This window comes from Megascapheus bottae, chromosome 13, assembly GCF_031878675.1.
Source record: "Megascapheus bottae isolate mThoBot1 chromosome 13, mThoBot2.hap1, whole genome shotgun sequence".
Taxonomy (NCBI): Eukaryota; Metazoa; Chordata; class Mammalia; order Rodentia; family Geomyidae; genus Megascapheus; species Megascapheus bottae.
Genome location: NC_143521.1, coordinates 35,025,786 through 35,047,968, shown reverse-complemented (window position 1 = coordinate 35,047,968; position 22,183 = coordinate 35,025,786). Strand labels below are relative to the sequence as shown.

Sequence of the window (22,183 nt, the reverse complement as noted above, 5' to 3'; positions counted from 1 at the left end):
AGTAAATGTTTTAAGTCCACAAATTTGTTATCTAGATCAATTTACCTCATATTTATAAAACATTTATTAGAAAAGTAAACAACCTAGTGCCTAAACATACCTTTGTTTTCTGGGCATGATGGCTCCGGCCTGTAATCCTAGCTACTGAGGGGGCTGAGATCTGAGGATCAAGGTTCAAAGCCAGCCCAGGCACTAAAGTCCATGAGACTCTTATCTCCAATTCACCTCTAGAAAACAGCAAATGGTGCTATGGCTCCAAGGATAGGGTGGTAGCCTTGGGGTCTGAAAAGCTTAGGGACAGTGCCCAGCTGAGAGTTTAAAGCCCCCAGGTCAACCCTCCCCCCCAAAAAAAAACAACATAGTTTTGTTTGAAATTGGATGGTTTACAGTGTACATATAGGTTACATTAAGGGAAGGAACTGTTTTAGTTCTGATATTCAAAATACAGGTGTTTGGTAATAGCAGCTACTACTACTTCAGTAATTACATTTCAGACCTCATTTCACATAACCAGTAAGTGGTCATATTAATTCAAATCTCTTAGCTAATACATTCACTCAGTACTAGCATACAGACTATAAAAAATAATTTAGCCACTGAGTTGTCTTCTACTTTGAATGAGGAATTTACATTTTATAAGGTGCTTACATTGAGATAATTATGAATAATGAGACTTAAAGGTTTGGAGTATCCAAATTATATAAACATCTCCCTGTGAAGCAGAAATATGAAACTTGTGACAGTAGTTTTGAGATAGGGCATTAAATTTGGATCTAGGGAAATAATGCCAAGGGAAAGTCACAAGCTGGTACTTGGCATATGATATACACTATGATTCTAGGCTTTTTTTAATTTCAGCAAGTTTTATTCTATATGATTCTAAGAAATAATTTTACCTGTAACAGTAGTTCAGGGAAAGCATTTTTTAGCTTTTAGCTTTTAGTTGATATTAGTGATTGGTAATTGTTTGCCTCTGAAATGTGTCCCCCAGAGAACACCTCACCTTCTTGCTAACAGTTTTATGGTTATTAGGCCAGCAAACCTTAAATTTGGTATGCAGTCCCACATGCTTCCTTTGTTTAGTCTATAAAACAACATAAAAATTGTATAACAACAGGTGGAAAGAAACTGACATTTATTGTCAAGGTCTTATTGACAAACAACATGAAAGTGGTTTCCTTCTTCAAAGGTAAACAACTACTGCTCCTTGTGAAATGTCTTTCATAGCGTCTATGTTCTTTAAAGCATTGTATCTTCTGAGTTAGGAGCTGTAATAGCCAGAGAACAGTTTTGCTGAAGTACTTGAGGACCTGAACATAATCCTTGCTATAATCCCTATACCTTTAAATTTCAGAAATAACAGAAAAGACACCTATAGCTTTTACACTGTGTTACTATATGACTTATAGTAAGAGCTATCTTTAGGAAACAACTTCAGTGGCAAGGACACTGGCATTTATGTACTTCCTGATCACCATATTGAATTGTGTTCTGCCACCCCCTTTGTATCATGATGAAGTAAAACCATGAGCTGAACAAATCCTCTTTAAGTTGTTTCTGTCAAGTATATGTCATGAGAAATGTAACACATAATAGCTTGGCTAGGATTCTAGTTAGGGGTGAGGCAGGAAGGTGATGCAGAAGGAAGAACACACCATTGTTTCCTTAGTATTTGGTCAAAACTCCTGACTGGAGCAAGAAGAAACTGGCTAGGGAGAGGACAGCTCAGATTTATTTTCAATGCATTGAAATGTGGCCAGCTTTCCAGAAGGCTATACTGCACATATGAATTGTAAACTGAAGACACTTTAGAACTATGAACCAAAGAGGGAGTCATGTCCTAAAATTTTTGTATTTGTGTATGGGAATACTTGGGCTTAAATTCGGGACCTGAAGTTCTCAACTTTTTTTGCTTAAAGTTAGCACTCTACCACACCATTTAGCGGCGCCACTTTGCTCTTTAATTGGAAATACAAATCTCACTGCCTCTTCTGTTCAGGGGACTTTGAGCCAAGATTTTCAGTGTGCCCAGCTGTAATAGATAATATTTAAATGACTTGAGGCCATGTAAAATCTCTTGGTACAGGGTTTACCAGATTTCATACATTTGTGTAATACGTTTACTATTTTTTCATGGCCAGCTTTTATAAGTACATTTTAAGAGCAAAAAAGTAAAGACTATTAGTACATCATAATATGGAAATAATATAGCACTATTTTATTCTGTACCAGTCACAAAGATAAGAAAGGATGTGTTTATAGAATATAAAATACACAAAAGATGGGAAACACTTTACGACCCCTGGAGCAAGACTGAGAAACCATGGGCAGAAACACTGTTTTGAATTTCCTAACTACACGATGACAACAATCAAAAGTAAATTTGGACTCACAGACTATTAACAGTGGAATCTCCCAAGTGCATGTTTTCTTTATTTCACTTCTGCAAATAAAATTTAAATAATCTTTATTATTGTTAAAAGTTTTATTTGAGTTAAAGATAAAAAACAATATAATTTTATTTACAATTTTAATTCTGCAAGTTGTTAGAGCAATTTTAAATAGTATACAGTGATTCCTTTTATATATGCTTCATTTTAACTCTTTAGATTTTCACATATATGAAACAAAAGTTAATGATGTTTAACAGTAATCAAAATATTTTTTCTAAAGAATAATCTTCAATTTGAAGCTAACTAAGTATAAAGCTCATAACTGCCAAAATACTTACATTAAGGATATGAGACCATTAAATGAAAAATAAGCATATTTGTAAAAAAAAAAGTGCAATAGAAGATGCACAAGGACACATTTACACATAGTTTCCAAAAAAACAATGTAAACTGTACTTTTAGGCACTGTTATCTCTTCGGATTTCCTTAACCAGCAATATATAGTAAGACTTTTGCTGTCCCGATACTACTACAGCAAGATCGGTGACTAAGGCATCCACGTGCAGAAATGTATGTGACTGACAGGAAATACAAGCTTCTTCCTAAGCAAAGGTCTATAATGAGAGCAACTGGACCTCTGAAAGATGTGAAATGTTTCATAATTTAAAAATAGACATCTGTGACAGTTTTGATTCAAATGATACCTGATGTGCAGAATCTTCTGTTCTAAAACAAGCTTTTAAATGGGCAGACTTTCATTTCTACAGTATTTTTTCAGAAGGCTATTGAGGTATACTTTCTAAAAAACAGCCAACCAAGTTTAAGAGGCAAACTACTTCTAAATCAAAAGATGGAATGTTGAACATAGTTATTTTTAAATGGCAATCTTCAAAATTTCCCGTGTTTATCATATTGCATAGCAGAAAACTCCTCTAATAAAAAAATGTTCTTTCTTTCAAGCAGAATTTTGCTCCAGTCTCCTTCAAATGCCTTCTTTCATACTGTATAGTGGATCCACAAGTTTATTGTGCACATGCATTAAACCTTAAAGAAAAAAAAGCCACAGTTCCAGTTGTGTTTTGTTAATATTGCCCTATCTCATTTCCTTCAGAAAACATTTTTTAGGCATATATGGTCCATCTGTTACAAAATAAGTATAGTTATTGAAAAAGGAAAAATAGAAATGCTCTGTCTTCTTCTAAATATCTAACAGTGTAGCTCTAGAATGTATACAGCTATAGTAGAAGTAACTAGAACTAGATGGAATTCTAGTTGAGTATGGATTAATAAATTTATCAAATTGATAATAAAAAATATATTACACCTAAAAGCTCATGCTGATTTTGATATGGCAATTCCTCTACTATATTCTATTAATGAGTTTAAAAATTGCTATGACATCCACAACAGTTTCAGTCCTAAAAAATATTTGGTATGCGTTCAATTGTCTTAAGTAGTTTCTACTACTCTAGAATATGTATTTATAAAAAGGGTCAATTACCATTTTTTTTTTTTTGCCAGTCTTGGGCTTGAGCTCAGGGCCTGAGCACTGTCCTTGGACTTTCTCAAGGCTAGAGCTCTACCACTTGAGCCTCAGCACCACTTCCAGCTTTTTTTTTCTATGTATGTGGTACCAAGGAATCGAACCTGGGTCTTCATGCATGCTTGGCAAGCACTTTAACCACTAGGCCAATCTCCCAGGCCGTCAATTACCATTTTTAACCATTACAAGTTGAGGGAGCTTTCCTAAAGGAAAATGGTAGAAACCTGTATTAAATTACAGTATCTAAATATAAGTTTTACATTCATTTTAAATTTCATTTTTGTAAGGTTTATACATGTTTGTGAATCACTCTAATCTACAAAATCCTGGTAAACAACTTATCTTCCAGTTAATCATATGTCATTGTGTAGGTATTATATTTATTTGGAAATAAAAAGTTGGTAAAAATAAAAAGAAACTGACTTTGGCAATAAACTAAAGACTACACTTTCAAGCTATAAAGAAACTAGTTAAATTTTCCTGGTCAGTAAGAATCATTAGGAACCTAGGAAAGGTTGGCAGTTTCTACAAAAAACTGTACTGTTGGGGAGATAGGAAGGACACAGCTACACACGTGCGTGCACGCTTGTGCCCCCAAAACCTACTCCTATTGAATAAGCAAAGACCAATGTAGGAGAGAGAAAACCCTAACAGAAGTCTTCCAAACAGGAAGTGCAACTGAAAGGAACAGTGTTGAGTTCTCAGCTGGCTACTTCAGGGTGTACCCAGCATTCTAATCTTTGCAAGGTCTAGTGGGAGAGGATACAACAAAGGGTAGTTTCAGAAGAATTGCCATATTCTAGAGTCACCTTAGGGCAGTTTTTCACTTAGAGAATTCATCTATCATTTGCCAATAATTTTTTTTGCCAGTTATGGGGCTTGAACTCAGGGTCAAGGAGAAGTCCTTGGGCTTTTTCCTCATGGCTAGCACTCTACCACTTCAGCCACATTACCACTTCCAGCTTTTTCTATGTATATGGTACTCAGGTCGAACCCAGGTCTTTGTGCATGCTAGGAGAGCACTCTACCACTAGGTCAAACTCCCAGCCCTTGCCAACAATTCTGATTACAGAATGCGGTAGTACTTTAAAATTCACTAAGACATTAAGATAAACACTAAAAACCAAATTTTTGGTTTTTAAACTATACAAGTATTGACATAAAAAATTCATATAATTAGGGCTGAGAGTTTGGCCTAGTGGTTAGTTTTTAAACTGTACAGTATCGACATAAAAAATTCATATAATTAGGGCTGAGAGTGCTTGCCTAGTATACACGAAGAGCTGTGTTGGATTCATCCGTTCTACTTACATAGAAAAAGCCAGAAGTGGTGCTGTGGCTCAAGTGGTAGAGCTCTAGCCTTGAGAAAGCCCAAGGACAGTGCTCAGATCCTGAGTTCAAGCCCCAAGATGGGCAAAAATTCATATAATTAGTATTAAGTAAATATTTCTCAGTACTGATAAAAAATACACTATACTTCCTGAAGTAGCAACTCACTTTTCCCTGTCAAGAGGTTGGCCTAAATAGAAAGTAACAGAAAAAAAAGGTTAAACAGAATACTAATGTTATGAAAAAATATCTTAACACAATTACATAAAATCTACAGAAAGGAAATAAACAAGCAGGTATAAAATTTACAAGGATTTAACTTGTGTCTTTCAAAACATGTATAATGAAATAAAGTTCCATTTACTAATAACTGTTAGTGTTTTAGCACTATTAATTACTTTTTATTTGGGAACTAAATAAATACAATACTTTTAAGATTTATGTTGGCATGTTTTAGTGATAACAGACAAAAAGGGTGAAAATTTGAAATATTACAAATAACAACCACACATAGAATACCTTGCATATTTTGATATGATGAACTATAGGAAATGCTAAGTAAAGTGTATACATAGTCAATTACTGTGAATATGTATAAATAGTGTAACATGGGATTCAAGAGATAACCCAGCCCAATGAGTAACTTGATCCCATTTTTTATCAGATGTCTTAAAAGCTCATCAGAAATATAGCTCCTGAATGGAAGATGCAATGTCCTCTATAGCAAAGCAACAGTCCATTCACCAATACTTCATGTGTCAACATGTCCTAGAAGAGCTTAGGGTCTGTGGAGATCTAAATCTAAATGTGTATAAAATATATGTTTCTCTAAACTACTTGTCTACACTTTTGTAAGAAGCCATGTTTACAGCATTACAGAGAAATGCAGATTGGATATACTGTTCTAGAACGAAGTACAACAGAGTGGACCAAAGCGCAGACTCCATATGAGCCCATCAATTAATTTTCCAGCACTTCTCACAGATGAGGAACTTATTTTAGTAGTTACTTACCCTCTGTCTGTTAGGCATGTTAATACACTTGAAAAATGGAAGTAAAAAAGAAATTGCCTCATAGTACTTACTCTTGTAAGAATTGAGTATATAGACTAATACAGTGCATTTAGTTTAGCTTCAGGTCATAAAAGCAGTGCTATTAGTAACCACTGAAATGTAAAAGTCTTCTGATAAAAAAAATGTGACAATCATCCTACTGATAGAGAAGAAAAAGTTGGTAAAATTAACATTGTCTTAGGGAATAAACTGAAGACTGTACACTTTGCAAGCTAAAGAAACTAGTTAAATTTTCCAAGTCATTAAGAATCACTAAGAACCTAGAACAGGTTTGGGAAGAGGCAGGGTTTATCTGAGGATTGATTACTGGAAAACAGACTTGTTAAACACATTAAAGCTGGCATTAAATGTGTTAAAGCAAAACAACAACAACAACAACAACAAAAAGATTTCCTGAATTAATATCAGTTTGGAAGACTACAGGAAAATATATGAATAAAACTCATTCAAGTGCTCTCTGCTTCTACTTTTCAAAGTACAAAAAAGCCAAGTTTACTATTTTAGTTTAATAAATGTGTGGTTTGCATACACTAAATGATAATATAGATAATAAAATTAAATATGATGCATCTACTTGTCTAGGTATTTGTTTAAAATGCTTCTGAAGAGTATTTTTTAAAAGAGTAAAATACAAAATGTTAAATACAAATATAATATGTGCACAGCATGTTTAAAACTTTGTTTCCAAGTATTATTTTCAGTGTTTGCCAAACTTCTGATCATTTGTACACGGCACCTTCATGATTTTGAAATATTTATTACATACACTATACTTTATTAGTTTCCTTGGAAAACTGAATTGTAAATTTAATATACTAAATTTCTAAATAGAGGATTGCTATGCTATACACCATTTTATCATTACAATATTATGAGTACACATGCTATGACAACAGATTTTAACACATATATCAATTTCCATCAAGATCAATGCACTTAGAGACAATCAGAAACAACTTTTTCTTTTCTTTTTTTTAGCTGGCCATGGGGCTTGAACTCTGGGGCCTGGATGCTGTCCCAGAGCTCTTCAGCTCAAGGCTATCTCTCTACCACTTGAGCTACAGCACCACTTCTGGTTTTCTGCTTATTAATTGGAGATAAGAGTCTCATGGTCTTTTGTACCTGGGATGGCTTTGAACCTCGCTCCTCAAATCTCAGCCTCCTGAGTAGCTAGGATTACAGGCATGAGCCACCAGTGCCCGGGAGATATAACTTTCTTAACCTTGACTTAAGAAATGATAGTCATGAAACAGTTTTGATTTGTCAGTACATTTTTCCAATACCTGTTAAACTTCAGGAAAAAAAAGAAGCATATTCACCTATGTAACAGGAATAGCATATGTAATATATTGCTGCTTTAAATACATGGCTTTAATGGTGTATGCAGTTTGGGTTACCATATGGACCACACTTATTACTCAAAGAATGGCACCATACTTAGTGTAGTTAAAATGTTCCTTGAAAAATCTCCTAACCACCCATTCTGCCAGAGATCCTTGGTAATTTAATACACAATCTAGTTCAGTTAGATTTGTGAATTACTAAACTGCACTATAGGAAAAAAAACAAACAAACACAAAAAAACCCAACCACAACAACAAGAATAACAAAAAACATAAGGAAAATTAGCATGTGCATGTCCAGGTAATGAGGATAGCTTTCCTAACATAAATTTTGATATATAGAAATACAATTGCCTGTGGGCTGGGAGTTTGGCCTAGCAGTACAGTTCTTGCTTCGTATGCACGAAAACCACATACATTTGCCTGGTCCTACATACATAGAAAAATGCCTGAAGTGGTGCTTAGGCTTAAGTGATAGAGCACTAGCCTTGAGAAAGTCCAAGGACAGTGCTCAGGCCCCAAACGACTGGCAAAAAAAAAAAAAAACCAATTATCTGAAATCCTAAAGATTAAATAGGATAGTGGAAGCACACCTTAACCACAAATTAGGTGATGGTTCAGATAGGACTAGTAAGTGTGGAAGAATCTCAAAAGGATAGAATATCTGCTTAATCTTGTATAATCAACAGGAAAGAAAATATTTTACTTAATTTTGGATTTCAAAAATAGTAACATATATAGAAGCGATTCCTTCATCAAACAAAATTGGAAACATCTCTGTAAGCTACTATTCTCTGAAGTGAAAGTTTTGTTTCTACGGAAGATTGGCTAGCGTACCAGCACAATGTCAGTTTTGAACAGGCCACATGTGGGATTTACCTCTGGTCACAGGAGGTTTTATCATTTACAACAGACTATCTCACATTATGTTTTTGGTGTCAAAGCTCACCTTTAAAGTATTTCACAGTTTTAACCCTTAGTTCTAAAGTAGCATCTTCATCACACACAAAAATAGTTCGAGGATGCTGCTGAAAAGCTGAAACTGTCCACATGTGGCTGACTCCTTCTTCTATGGCTTTGTACAGGGCAAACGCCTTGTGTGCACCTGTTATGAGGATCATCACCTGAAAAATCGTAAGAACCACTTGTTAGTTCACAGTCAAGAGGACTATGACACTGGTCTTTGGAGGAGCCCAGCAGAAAGGAAAATGAAACGAACAGTGCGGCCTCGCAAAACTAGCACTGACCATATGAAGAGAGAAGAACTAAGGAGGGCTGGTGGAAACTAAGGATGGGATGAATAATCAGTCATTTTGAGGTTTATCTAGGTCTAGGGCATAGATACTGCTGGGAACCGAGTAATGTATGTCTAATAACTTTCCGCTGAGACACAGGCAACCCATAAGAGGCAAAAGGCAAGAGACAAGGCAAGGCACAAGAGGCAGGGTGCAAGACTTGATTACCATTGGTTACAAATTTGTTATTGCTTTATCACTCTGCTGAGACCTAGAGTAAGGGTATATTAGCTGGAGGGACTTCCTGAATAGGGGCGATTCCTGCCTTGACGAACCTGTCTGACACATCTGTTTGGGCTCCAGAGAAGGAGGGCTGGGTGCGGGTGGCCAGTGAGCCCTCTCCTCGCTTAGCTCATCCTGGTCGCCCTATCCCTCCTGCTGATCGAGAGGGACTGGGGGACGAAAGACTCCGACAGATACAACACTAAAATCCTTTCTACTGTATTTACTATGAAATTCTAATTCTCTTGATGGTTATAAGAAACTCATGTTTTAAGTGAGTTCTGACTGTACATCTAGACATAATTACACATCATGGCTTGTCTATCCTTTTTCTATGAATCTTTTTATAGTCTTGCTACCAGCAAAGAATTTCCAAGTAATGAGCCACTGAAAATTGACTATAATTAGACCTGTAATGCTCAAGGAAGGCGATCATAGTGAAATTAACAACTTAAAAAATAGGCAAGGTCTTCTGATCCAGAGTTCTTATATTCTTAAATGTATTAAATATAGGACAGATCCAGCCCAAAATGGATTCATCTTCATCTGGAAACTACATATCAAGAAGGACTTCATGCTAAGTCATCCTGAGGGCTCCAGTACTATGTACTGTGCTACTTCACCTATGATGCCCGAGTCCTTCTTCTGAACTGCTTCAAATAAAAATAAACTATATTTTAAAGTAGCAAATTCTTAGTTTATAGTTAAATTAAGTGATTCCTACATATATCAAGAAAATAGACAAAATGGAATCCCTGAAAGTTAAATCACAGGATTGTTTTGTTTTGGTCTGGGTCTGGGCATTCTCCCTGAGCTCTTCAGATCATGGCTACCACCCCACCCCTTGAGCCACAGCCCCACTTTTGGTTTTCTGGTGGTTAATTGGAGATAAGAGTCTCAAGGATTTTAGTGCCCACACTGGCTTTGATCCTCAGATCTCAGCCTCCTGTGTAGCTAGGGATTATCGAGCCTGGCTATTTCTTTTTTTTTTTTTTTTTTTTTTGGAGGAGGGGGGGAGTCTTTTTTAGTTACAAGGGATAGAATCCAGGAATTCACACTTGCGAGGCAAGTGCTCCACCACTAAAATACCTCCTAGCCCTAAAATCATAGTTGTTACATTGTATGTAAGATTCATAGGGTGCATAATCACTACAAAATAAATATCGAAGAAAAAAGCACAAATATGATTTCATTATTACCTCTCGAGCATCCATCACTGTCCCCACACCAACAGTCAGAGCCATAGTTGGTACTTTCGATAAATCTCCATTAAAATATTTAGCATTTGCCAAAATGGTGTCCATTGCCAGCGTCTTTAATCTTGTCCTTGATACTAAACTGGATCCTGGTTCATTGAAAGCAATATGGCCATCTGGACCTATTCCTTTTTCAAAAGAAACAGATATACAGATAGCACATATAAAGAATCTTCTAGAAATGAACATGGCTCAAGGGCAAACAAATAATCATAAAAACACCTACCTTGTCTTATTTCTAACACTGCTGCATTTCTAACATTGCATTGAAATAGTGTTTCTGTGCTTCACTCAACAAAATGTTTCATTATTTCCTATATGCATAGTACTGAGCTGGTATAATTCTTAGAATAGCACAGAACTAATTATCATCTGAATATAACATTTCATAAGCATTTCCACATACATCATCACAAGCCATATACCTAACAATCTGGTTTACACAGACAGACACACACCTATTTCTCTTATCTCCTTTTTGTAAACATGAACAGAAAATGTTGATACTCAAGGAAATATGCTACTCATTCAAGGTCAGAAGTCTTCTGCTTGAGTCCCGATGGGATAATTAAATAAAGAACCTCTTTGCAGCTTTATTTCCTCACTCATGAAAACAGACTAAACAAGATAATATTCAGTTGTATTTCCAAATATTCTCACTGCAGGGTGTTTTAAGAAATAAACATTTAAACTATGCTCAAGCATGCACACATGCATCCGTGCGCGTGTGCACGTGCATGCATGCGCGTGCGCGCACACGCACACACGCGCGCACACACACACATACACACTCTTAGCCTTACTAGAAGCTACACAGCCTCTCCTCTCCTGTCTTCTCTCTACTCTTCCATCTCTCCTTTCTTTTCCCTCTCTTTTTCACTCACTCTTGTTTTATATGTTTTGTGAGTTTGTGTGTGTGTGTGTGTGTGTGTGCATGCATGCACGATACTAGTACCAGGACTTGAACTTAGGACTTCTCTCCCTTGACTCTCTGCTCATGGCTCAATGCTTTGAGCTACATCTCCACTTTAGTTTCAAATTGTGACCCATGGATCTCAACCTCCTGAATACAATTATAGAATTATTGGTACAAAGGGCCGGGAGCTTAGCCTAGTGGTAGAGTGCCTGCCTAGCATGTACAAAGACCTGGGTTCGATTTCTCGGTGCCACATACAGAGAAAAAGCCAGAAGTGGAGCTGTGGCTCAAGTGGTAGAGCTCTTAGCCTTGAGAAAGCACAAAGAGTTCAAGCCCAGGACTGGCAAAAAAATCAAAACAAAACAAAACAAAAAAGAATGATAGGTATAAGTGAATGGTGCTCAGCAAACTATTCTACCATATTCCATTTCACAAATAAAGCAAAATAAAGCAAAAACAAATGCTGGATGTGATTCATGATGTGAGTGAAAAATACTGCTTTGAAGTGACCCACAGAGAGCTGTAATTTTCTGGGATTAATTCTAAAATATAGATAACAATATGGTATCCCTTTCGACAAAAGGGCAGATAATTCTTTACATAAAATCTAGATGCTATAAAAGAAATCCTTTTAATAACCCTATCTTAGTAATCATGACAACTTGAATAAAAAACTCAAACTAAAAGGTGTCAGTGATTATCCTAACTAAAGAGTCCTTTACATCTATATTCTACATATTTAACAAAAAGGTACATATCACATACAAATCAAACACAAATTTCTAGAAGTAAACTACAATAAAGTGAAATATGCCAAAGTGTAATCTATCTAGTTTTGAAGGTTGAAGAAAAAATATATGAAGCAAATACAGATGACTGAAATACCAAAGAACATTTGCACTCTTAAGTGCAAACTGCTTTAATACAATTGCCTGTAAATACAAGTTTGCATTATAGTTATCCATTTATTTCTAGCTTTGTAGAAGTATTATTTCTCCTCTTGTATACAAATACTTGTACTTCTCTTTACATGTGTAGGACTAAAAAAGCTTCAGAATAGGAAAGCTATGAGGATTAACCCTGCTTTTCTTTCTGATGATCTGGAACCAACAGAAATTTATAGCTATCTTGGAATTATAATTTAAGGGTAATAACAGAAGGGCCAACAGTTTTACTTATTGGTTATAAATAACTCAAGAACTGACGCTCCTGACATTTTATAAGAATAATCTGGCTAATTTTTATTGGTCTTTAACACTAAATTAAACATTGACTCTATGAAATATCTAAACAACTTTCATCTGCAGTATATGTCTTTTCTTGCTCCTTCAATTTTCTAGATAGAACATAAAGACTTTATGTTCATTACTGTATCTTAACCATACAGAATAATTGTTCTAAATAGGAAGTACTTAAGGAAAATGGTTGAATGAGTGAAGAGATGACTGCTTTTGCTTTGAAAAGCTCATTATTATTTCCCGTTTCATCTGCTCTATTCTTCTCACTATAGAGTGGCTAAAACAAGCATTTTTCTGCTATTTACTGGAATCTAAAGATGAGCACTTTGTCCCAAGTTGAAGCAGTCAGAATAGCTCTCTTGATGTCAATCTGAACGTATTATATAGAAAAGAAATCAAATAGGACCGAGGTAGTACGAGACAGAATTGCAAAGAGAAGGCTGACGAATTCCTACTTCTGAGTCCTGTGGTTCTCTGGTTCTTGTTTTTCTAAAGACTTGGTTGTCTGAACTCTTCTTTCTGTTTTGTGTATTACCCCAAGCATTATTCCAGTTTACTCACTTCTGGTCCTATTTATTAGTCCTTGTTACTATAAACCAAGTAATCATTTGTGAAACAAAACAGAACAACAAAAACTTCCCATTGTCCCCTTCCTACTTCATGAAATCAAAATATTAAAATATTCTTATATATTGACATTTCTCCCAGCATGTTAACCATAAGTGGAAGAATAAGTTTCTAGAGTATGTGTTCTCTCCCCTCTCTCTTCTATCAAGTAAAAAGAATGTCTACTCTAATTCCCCAGGTGACCAACAGTAGTCAGCAATCTTGAGCTCCTCTAGTCATATCTGCAGTTCAAAGGGAGAAGAAAACCCCATTTCGGCTTCAAGCCCCACCTACAATCTCTATTCCCACTTTACCTTCAATAAAGCTGACATTTTGATCCCACTTGGCACAGTTCTTAGTGTTTATTAACCAAGCCCTGGAATAAAAGAAGGGCAAGTGGTAAGACCCAGATACTAAGCCTCATCTTGAAATTCCAATTATAAAAACCTAATCAACAAATGCCAATAATCAAATGAGATTCCCTCCAGTGCAGAAATAATTAAGTTATTCCAAATAGGAAATATAAACATAGGTAACTCCTATCTTCATGCATAGTGTAATTATGTCCTCTAGTAATTATTCCTGATAAATAAGATCAGAACTTGGATCATCAGATCACACTGAAGACATGGGTAGGAAAGCCAGGAACTTTCTTAAAACTGTTCCCTTTTTCTTTTTGGAGGAGGAAAAGAGGGAAAATAAGAGCAAAAGGAAGCTTTACCCAGATTGGTTAGAAAAGAAGATATATATAAATAGAATGTATATTTCATTTACTTTGAAGGGAGAAATAAGGTGGTATGTGGTGAAGAAATATACTAAATGTTTAGAAATTTAATTAAATAGGTTTTAAATGACTTAAACATATGGAGGATGCTGAGTGCTGTACTATATATATATATATTGGCAGTCTTGGGCCTTTTCCTCAAGGCTAGTGCTCTACTACTTGAGCCACAGCACCACTTTTTTGTATGTATGTGGTACTGAGGTCTTCATGCATGCTAGGCAAGCACTTCATCACTAGGCAACCTCCCCACCCCAGAGCCACATTCTTAAACATCACACTACACTATGAAAGCTTTCTGGAAAGCTAGTTAAAGAAGGTCCAGGGTCCTGATCAGGTATTTTTCCCCTCTGTAAATTCTGCCTGCTGGCATTGAGTCTTCAAGGGATTTACCACATGGAGCCTCATGTAAAACCAATGAATTAACAGAAAACAAAATGTCCAAAATGATGAAATGTTTTTCAAACCCACTTTTTTTTTTTTTGGAGGGGTGGGTAGGAGGTAATGGTAGTAGAGTTTGGACTCCAGGTTTCAAGTTTGCCATGCAATTACTCTAATACTTTAGCCATGGCCCATTCCTTTTACTTTCTTGTTTTTCATGTCAGGTCTTGTACTTATTTGCTCGTTGGTCTGTACTACAATTCTATTTACACTTCCTGTACAGCCTAGAAGACAGGTACCTACCATGACACCCAACTTTTTATAGAGGGAGACAGTGTGGGCCCAACTTTTTGCTCAGATTAGCCTTGAACCATTATTAGTATGGATTACAGGCTTGAACCACTGCATCTACAGACTCAAGAGTCATTCTGTTTTACTGATTAACCTCTAACAGCTAATATGCTTTTTGTGGGGAAGGAGAACAGTAAATGGATGAAAACATTTTATGATGAAAGATAGTTTAGGAATACTATATTGTAGTAATTCTAATATAGTTTGAGATGGAGTTTAGAAAATCTAGAGGTGGTTAGCATACTGCTTAAGCACTCTCAAACACCTAAAGTTTCAACCTGAATATTGGAAGCAAAAATGGTAAGTATCTCAAATTTGAGAAATTTGTAAAGACTGGACTGTGCAAGTAAGGACTGCTAAAATAATACTATTTAAAAACTATTTAAAACACAGATGACATTCTATTTTGAAATACCAATTAGTGAGCTTGCATTCTTGCTTGGGTAAATAATCATTCTATCTACGGAAGATTAATCCTCCTCAGAGAAGATTTCAGTCTCTCTGGATAGTAAAAATCTTAAGAAATCCAATAAACTAAGGGACAACTACGGTAGCTTCTAGAAAAGGACAAAACTGACGTACGCTATGTCTGGGCTATTTGCTAATCACTACATGCATTTTAAGCATGTTACAGTATATTCAGTTTTCACAATTAAATTTTAGAATGGTTCATACTAGTCCTGTTTGACAAATGATTTAATTATACTGAGCTTTAATAAACCCACCAGGACCCAAAGAGAGGAGACCAAGAGTCCTAAGAAGGATGCTAATTTATGTCTGATAGCAAAATTCAATTTGCATAAGAATAATGAACTACTACCTCAATAGTATTCAGCCACTTTAAGAATCAATTAATGTCTAAATAGATATAATTCATGTAATTTTGAGCTTTCATAATGAACTGTTAGACATACTTTAGCTGAAAACTCAAGAATCTGGAGAAACAAATTTGGCTTTAGCCAGCTGCCTCATATATGTCATATGACTACAGATAACCTTATTGTTACTGGAAAGGAAGAAACTTCCATATTCAGTATAACACATATACACATATACTTATTATAAACCTAACAAAATTGATCAATTAAACATACTCAACTTTGGAATTTATGAAGGCAATTATACAGTTTAACTGCTATTATCTAAACTGTTGATTAAAAAAAAACCTACCTTATATCATTTGTTGCTAATTTTTCTCAGTGGGATGAATCAATTTAAATGATCTGCTGTAATCCACCCATTTCCCAAACTAACTCAAATTTTAACAAGTATGCTATTGTCTTAATGAAGTTTAAAAACATAAAGCTGTCATTTAGGAACATTAACAGGTCCTAAATGTTAAAGATTAGATAAATCATCAAAGCTATCATTTAGGAACATTAACAAGTCCTAATTGCTAAAGATTAGATAAATCACCAAACCTTAAAGGGACAATTGGCAAAGATAACCAGGGATTGGAAAAAAAAAAAAAAAAAAAAAGGAGCTAAACCACTCTTAAAGGGGTTGGAGGGAGGGCTTGGGTAGCAATGAGCAAAAATGTCAGATACCAAATTTGAGTCCAGGTAAGAGACCAAAAAATAATAATAATAATAAATAAATAACAGGGATTAGGATCTACCTCTCAAGGCCTAAATCTTGTTTTTCATTGTTGGAATTTCAAAACTATAATTTGATGAAATAAAGTTAAATGAAAGTTTATTTGTGTTTGTAATAGTTGAATATTACAGATTGTCAGACTTTTTTTATGTTGTACAATGTAGGATTACTTTAAAAGTTTGAACAACCTAATTCAAAGATTAGAAAAGGAGTTTTAATGAAATAAAAATCTTTTATTTTAAATCAATACTGTAACTCACTTGTAATATGAGTATCACAGTATTATTTGCAGAGATGCTCACAGTGCACTTTTAACAAATTTATCTCCTGCACCACATTCCCATTCTCCCCACCATCCATCCACCTTTTAAACTGCATTTTGTGGGTTGCATTATGTTGCCTCTCTTTTTAATTCCCTCCCCTACTCAGGGTCTCCTCCTTTCCTTCACACCTCCCATGGATTGCCTCCCTTTTCCCATTCATGTTCCATCAGTATTCTCAGTACCCTTTATGTGTTTAATTGGTGGACATTAACAGTAGGTCACGGCGTTCTTTATGCTGTGCAATGGCAAGATTTTTTTTTTCTAATTTTAAACATCTTAACTAAAATCTTTTTACATACCTCCAACAAAAAGATCTATTCCTCCTGCATCTTTTATTTTCTTTTCAAATGCATCACATTCCGCTTGTAAATCTTCAGCATTCCCATCAAGGATATGAGCATTGTTAGGATCTATATCAATGTGCTTAAAAAAATTATTCCACATATAAGAGTGGTAGCTTTCAGGATGATTTCTTGGAAGTCCTAAGTATGAAGTAAATAAACGAATATGAAAATATCACCAGAAATAAATCTAACTTTTTTATATCATTCAATTCAATATTGTTATACAGAATATATGCTTGCTATATTCAAGAAGGATATCATTTTAAATTTATCTGCCAAACATCCATGGAAACACTATTATAGATCTTATTCTATATACAAGCAAGTGAATAACAAAGAACTGTTCCTAAGGTTTACAATTCACAAAGATGAAAACGCAGAAAATTTAGTTTATGCATTTTAAGGAAATAACCTAAGTATTAAAACTAACCATTCAACTACAATGTAGCCATGGTCCTCTAGTCTTCCAGACTTGTGGGAAGTACATTTCATCATAATAATTCTAATTGGAACTTACGTGACCAAGAAAAAAGGTATTCTTACATTTTAACAATTATTATGCACTAGAGATCTTTCCAGGTAAGTAAAACATCTTTCAAGTCAATGTTCAAGGCTGTTAATTCTATGTCCTTAATTTCAAAGAAATATATTTTCTTATGTTTTTAATTACTTTTATATATACAACATGTATATATAATACATATAATACCAATGCTTTTAGATGAAAATAAGGGCTTAGGCAGTGAAGAGGAAGAATGAGAAATGTGAATGGGTAAGTTAAAGTATATTACAAATTCTGGTACAAATATATTAATCTAAAAATACTTTCATTTTATTTGAAAAATATAAAACGTGCTCAGATAATTTATTCAATATATTCAAGTATAACTTACCCACATATTCATCCATATTAAAAGTCTTCACATATTTAAAAGAAAGGTCTCCATTCTTGTGATATTCTATTAGTTTTTTATAGCATCCTAGAGGTGTACTCCCTAAAAGAAATTTCATTTTCTAAAATTATTTAAAAACCTATTAAAATACTTCCATCAATTATGCTTTTCATAATATTCCATATTTCTAGTGAATTAGGCAAATAATTATTAATTTAAATACAGAGTCAACTAACAAAAATAGGCTAAAGTTCTCTCTTTATAAGCTAGAATGTGTTGAGCAAGACTGAAAAAATGTTTGGAATATTGTTGAGTTGCTGAGTATGTGAAAGAAAATGCACATTTAAAAAATATCCTATAACACTGAGAAAACTGATGTGAGGAGTTAGGTTGGAAGGATTGGATGAGAATGATGAGGGCCAATATCAATCACTATGCATTGTATTCATAAACTGACTTGTGAAATGGTCACACTTTTGCATAACTACTTGAAGATAATAAAAATATAATTGAAAAAGGAAAATGTTCTACAGAACACATTTGAAAGAAACAAAAACCCACATATGGAAAAAAAATTGAGTTCTAGCATAAATGATACCTAATTAGGTTAAATGTTGGCGAATTCCTAAAATCAAAAGAGAAAGTAGAACCAAACTGCCTAACTGTTCTACTTTCAAACTTGACCACAAAACTCAGAAAAGGACTGAGAAGAACTTTAATTCAGCTTATTATCTGAAGCTCTGGTTTCTGATATTTCTTGTCATCTTCAGCACATATCCACTAAAAAGTGTAAGTGAGAAAGAGGACTCTTGTTTAATATAGAAGGGACATAAAGAAAAAAAAGTCATCTTGTCATTAGTTATACACACACACACAGTATTTATAATACAAACAGGACTTATACAACTATCTCAGCTGAGCCTCAACCAGCATTTTATTCTATTACTATTCTTATCTTTTTTAGAGGCAATAAAATCAAAGCTTAGGATATAGTGTTATAGTCAGTAAGGAGCACTTTGATTCTAGATGTAATACTCTTTGCAAATAAAAGATTAACAATAAGAAATGAGAGTGAAGAATATCAAACAGAAGGTGTAATACAACAAACACATGAAACAACGCCATTCTTAAGCATACCTAGGATCATCATAATGTAGCCAAAAAAAAAAAAACCTCAATGTGACACTACCTGGATATTTTTAAGACAATTCGGAACAGAAAACTAAATCTAACATAATATGCAATTATTGCTTACATATATTATGAAGATAACAACTTTAAATTTTTTGCCTTGGAATATTTCTATTGTAGAAGAAAAAGAAGTTCAGTGAGAGATAGTATAAAGCAAGTCATGTGAAATTAAGAGACAATACTCATCTACCATGAGTACAAAGGGCTAAAACCAACTTACAAGTAATATGAATAGTGACAGCAATGCTACAAAAGGATACTTAAAAAAGATTCAATAAGTACTACAACCATCACTTAAGTTAGCTGTAATAATTAAAATAGAAATTTAGTACAAAAATAGTAACAAAATTTATTCATATTTCTGGTTTATAAACTAACATGTTAAATCAATGATGTGGCATGGAATGAAAAAGAAAAGCATTCAGGAAAACCGTACAATTCTACACCCTTAGATAATATGAGTATCTACAATAGAAAATGTCTTTTATTACCGGTTGGTAAACCCAGTGTGAAGTATCTGTCCTGTCCAGGTTTGAATTGAATGATACGATTACAGATGTATTTGGCTGCCCATTCACTGGCCAAGTCATAGTTATCCAGAATGACAAGTCTCATTACGGTGATATATGGACTTCAAACCTAAGACAATGCCATTGGAAAACAGGTCATTCATTTACAGACAAATGGAAATAACCAAATCTCCCTTCTGGTAAAAGTGTCTAAATCCTACCTCTCAGAAATAAAATGTCAGTATTATTAGTTATATACCATTCCAGATTATCTAGTGTATTTGAATGAAATGCAAAGAAATAATTCTCAAGTTGAGGTCCCAGGATACTGTTTTTTTTTTTCAAAATTTTAAGTCAATTAAACAGAATAAAAAATTCAGCTGATATTTAAGGGAAATTTTTCCCTTTAATATATTTTTATTGTAATTAATAGAGAGGTTACATTATATTCGCCACAAACATTGCTACCCCTTCTCATGTTTTTCTTCCTATTTCTCTCCCCAGCCCCCCCCCCCAATCTTGTTTTCCTCCCTTCCTTAAAAAAGCAAGTGTGGTTTTGTAAAGATTATTACATGAGTAGTAAGATAAGGACTGTAGATTGATGTACTGTCTGTCATCAAAGTTGTGGGAAGCAGCACTAACTCACACCTCCTGGCTTATATAAGAAATACTACTTTTATGTTATGAAGACTTGTAGCATGTAAACTGCATTCTATAATTGTAATTCTCAGATTTTAATTCTTAAGGTGACTGTAAGTGACATGTCTTTAGCATTAAGCATAATGGTCTTTACCATTCCTGCATTCTGCCTCCTTATACATTAATTTACTACGTAATTAAGCCAAATGTTTTAAACCCAAATGTTTGAATGTAATGGGAATAGAAGGTTTTTACAATGAATACATAGAATCTAGGGGATGATCTCAGGAACGTAATGATTTAGAATCTTGGCACAACAATGAAGTTATGACCATCATAATTAGTCCAAGACCTGGACCTTCTAGACTTCTGTCATAGTAACAAGATAGCACTTATGGAAAGAAAAAAAAAATTAGATGACTGAATTCATTCTAATAAATGGATTCACCTCCCACTTAAGTCTATCAATAATTTAACATCAAAAAGTAACTTCAAACTGATGCCAAAAATTAAAAGCAACTGTATATATGTATATATACACCTAATAATAATATTCAGTGAACTGATTATTAACAAAAGAATTATTGAGAGGAGGAAAAGTGTATTTGATGTTTCAAGTGTCTTGTCGGAGGCATACTTACTCAGCACACCCGGTAAGAACCGTGCTAGCCAGTATAGACAAGATTAAATTAAGGAAGGCACTGGTAAAAGGCATACCAGTACACAGCAGTTTCTAAGGCTGATTTTTTTTTTTTTTAATTTTTGGATGGGTCTTGAGAGGAGGCTAGACTTCAGTGTGTCTGGACTCCAAGACTCAAATCAAGTTCCCAACATGCCTTACAGATTGGAAAGAAGAAAAAAAAAAAATCACTTAAGATACTTCTTATTTCAAAACAGACCTTCAGGCCCCCTCTCTTAGGGCCAGGGTCTCAGTACCTCTGAAATAAAATCCAACACGGGTCACATAAAAGCCACAGGTGATTTTCTTTTTTAAAAAAATAATTTAAAAAAGTGGGTCACCCTGAGAAAAGAACAGCAAAGTTGTGGTTACGGTGGTGGTGCAGTTCGGACCCCGAGTTCACGCCCCACACCCTCAGTGCACTGTCCTCACCCAGACCCGACGTGGAAGACACCCCGTCTCCAGGGCGCCCCAGCCGCCGTCGGAGGGGTCGACCCCGGCCGTCGGGGCGGCGGCTGGCACGTCCTGCCCACTTCGGGGTGCACGAGAGCTCTCCCCCGGATCCAGCCCACGGGGCCGGGGCGTGGAACGGAGCTCGGGCCGGGACCCTCACGGGGAGGGAGCAGGGGAGGGGTCCAACCCCATGCGCCTGCAGAGTCTGCAAATGAGGGTGCTGCCTGGGAATTCCCAGGAGAGCGAGTGGGGGTGTCAGGGGGAAGGCGTGAGAAACCGGAGAGGGGATGGGGGAAAGGCCAGGCGCCCCCCCCCCCACCGCCCCATTCCAGCGCCCGGAGTCTGCCCGGCTGGGACGGAGCCAGGCCCCGGACGCCACGGGATTCCCCCCCCTCCCCCGACCCCGCCCCGGCCCTGCCCACCGGCCCTGCCCAGCCTGCGGACGCCCACGGTCCCTGGGGCCCCGCCCCGGCCCCGTTTACCGGGCCTTCTCCCCAAACTCACCTGCGGACCACACACCGGCCCTGCGGGCGCCGGAACAGCTGGAACTGCCGACACCTGGCAACCTGCGAACGCCCCTAGCCTACGCCGGGTGCGCCCGCCCGAGGACCCGGATGCAGACGCGCGCGCAGGCACTGCGCATGCGTGCGCGCGGCCAGGGCGCGTCCGGGCAGAGCGGCGAGGTGTGTCCTCTCCACCTGCCTGGTAGGGAAGGGGAGGGGAGGGGAGGGGAGGGGAGGGCGGGCCTTTGTTTCCTGGGGCATCTCTGTACAATTTGATTTTAATATCTCTCTCTCTCTCTGTCTCTCTCTGTCTCTCTCTCTGTCTC

General features: G+C 36.0%; 1 protein-coding gene across 2 annotated transcripts; it reads right to left on the bottom strand.

Annotated features, from left to right (window-relative positions):
* Positions 1–1,129: 1,129 nt before the first annotated feature.
* On the bottom strand, positions 1,130–21,956 carry Gnpda2 (glucosamine-6-phosphate deaminase 2). 2 transcript variants are annotated; one of them, XM_090343652.1, is made up of 9 exons: positions 21,859–21,956; positions 19,566–19,713; positions 17,884–17,985; positions 16,946–17,128; positions 10,398–10,582; positions 8,631–8,805; positions 3,098–3,437; positions 2,394–2,443; positions 1,130–1,268 (listed from the first exon to the last, which is right to left on the bottom strand). In XM_090343652.1, exons 2-7 carry the CDS (start codon positions 19,687–19,689, stop codon positions 3,376–3,378), a joined length of 831 nt encoding a protein of 276 aa, XP_090199778.1. In that variant the 5' UTR covers positions 19,690–19,713; positions 21,859–21,956; the 3' UTR covers positions 1,130–1,268; positions 2,394–2,443; positions 3,098–3,375. The 2 variants fall into 2 exon arrangements, with proteins under 2 accessions (XP_090199778.1, XP_090199779.1); XM_090343653.1 differs by lacking the exon at positions 3,098–3,437 and having other exon boundaries at positions 1,134–1,268.
* Positions 21,957–22,183: the final 227 nt, after the last annotated feature.

What these genes read in the sequence shown, in the direction of transcription:
- Gnpda2 (XM_090343652.1), bottom strand. Translation starts at nt 19,689, where the DNA reads ATGAGACTTGTCATTCTGGATAACTATGACTTGGCCAGTGAATGGGCA. An exon ending in AATAGATCTTTTTGTTGGAG is followed by an intron (nt 10,583 to 16,945) that starts GTATGTAAAAAG and finishes CTTTTGAAAAAG; the next exon opens with GAATAGGTCCAGATGGCCAT. An exon ending in AACTGTGAAATACTTTAAAG is followed by an intron (nt 3,438 to 8,630) that starts GTGAGCTTTGAC and finishes TTTTTCTTTAAG; the next exon opens with GTTTAATGCATGTGCACAAT.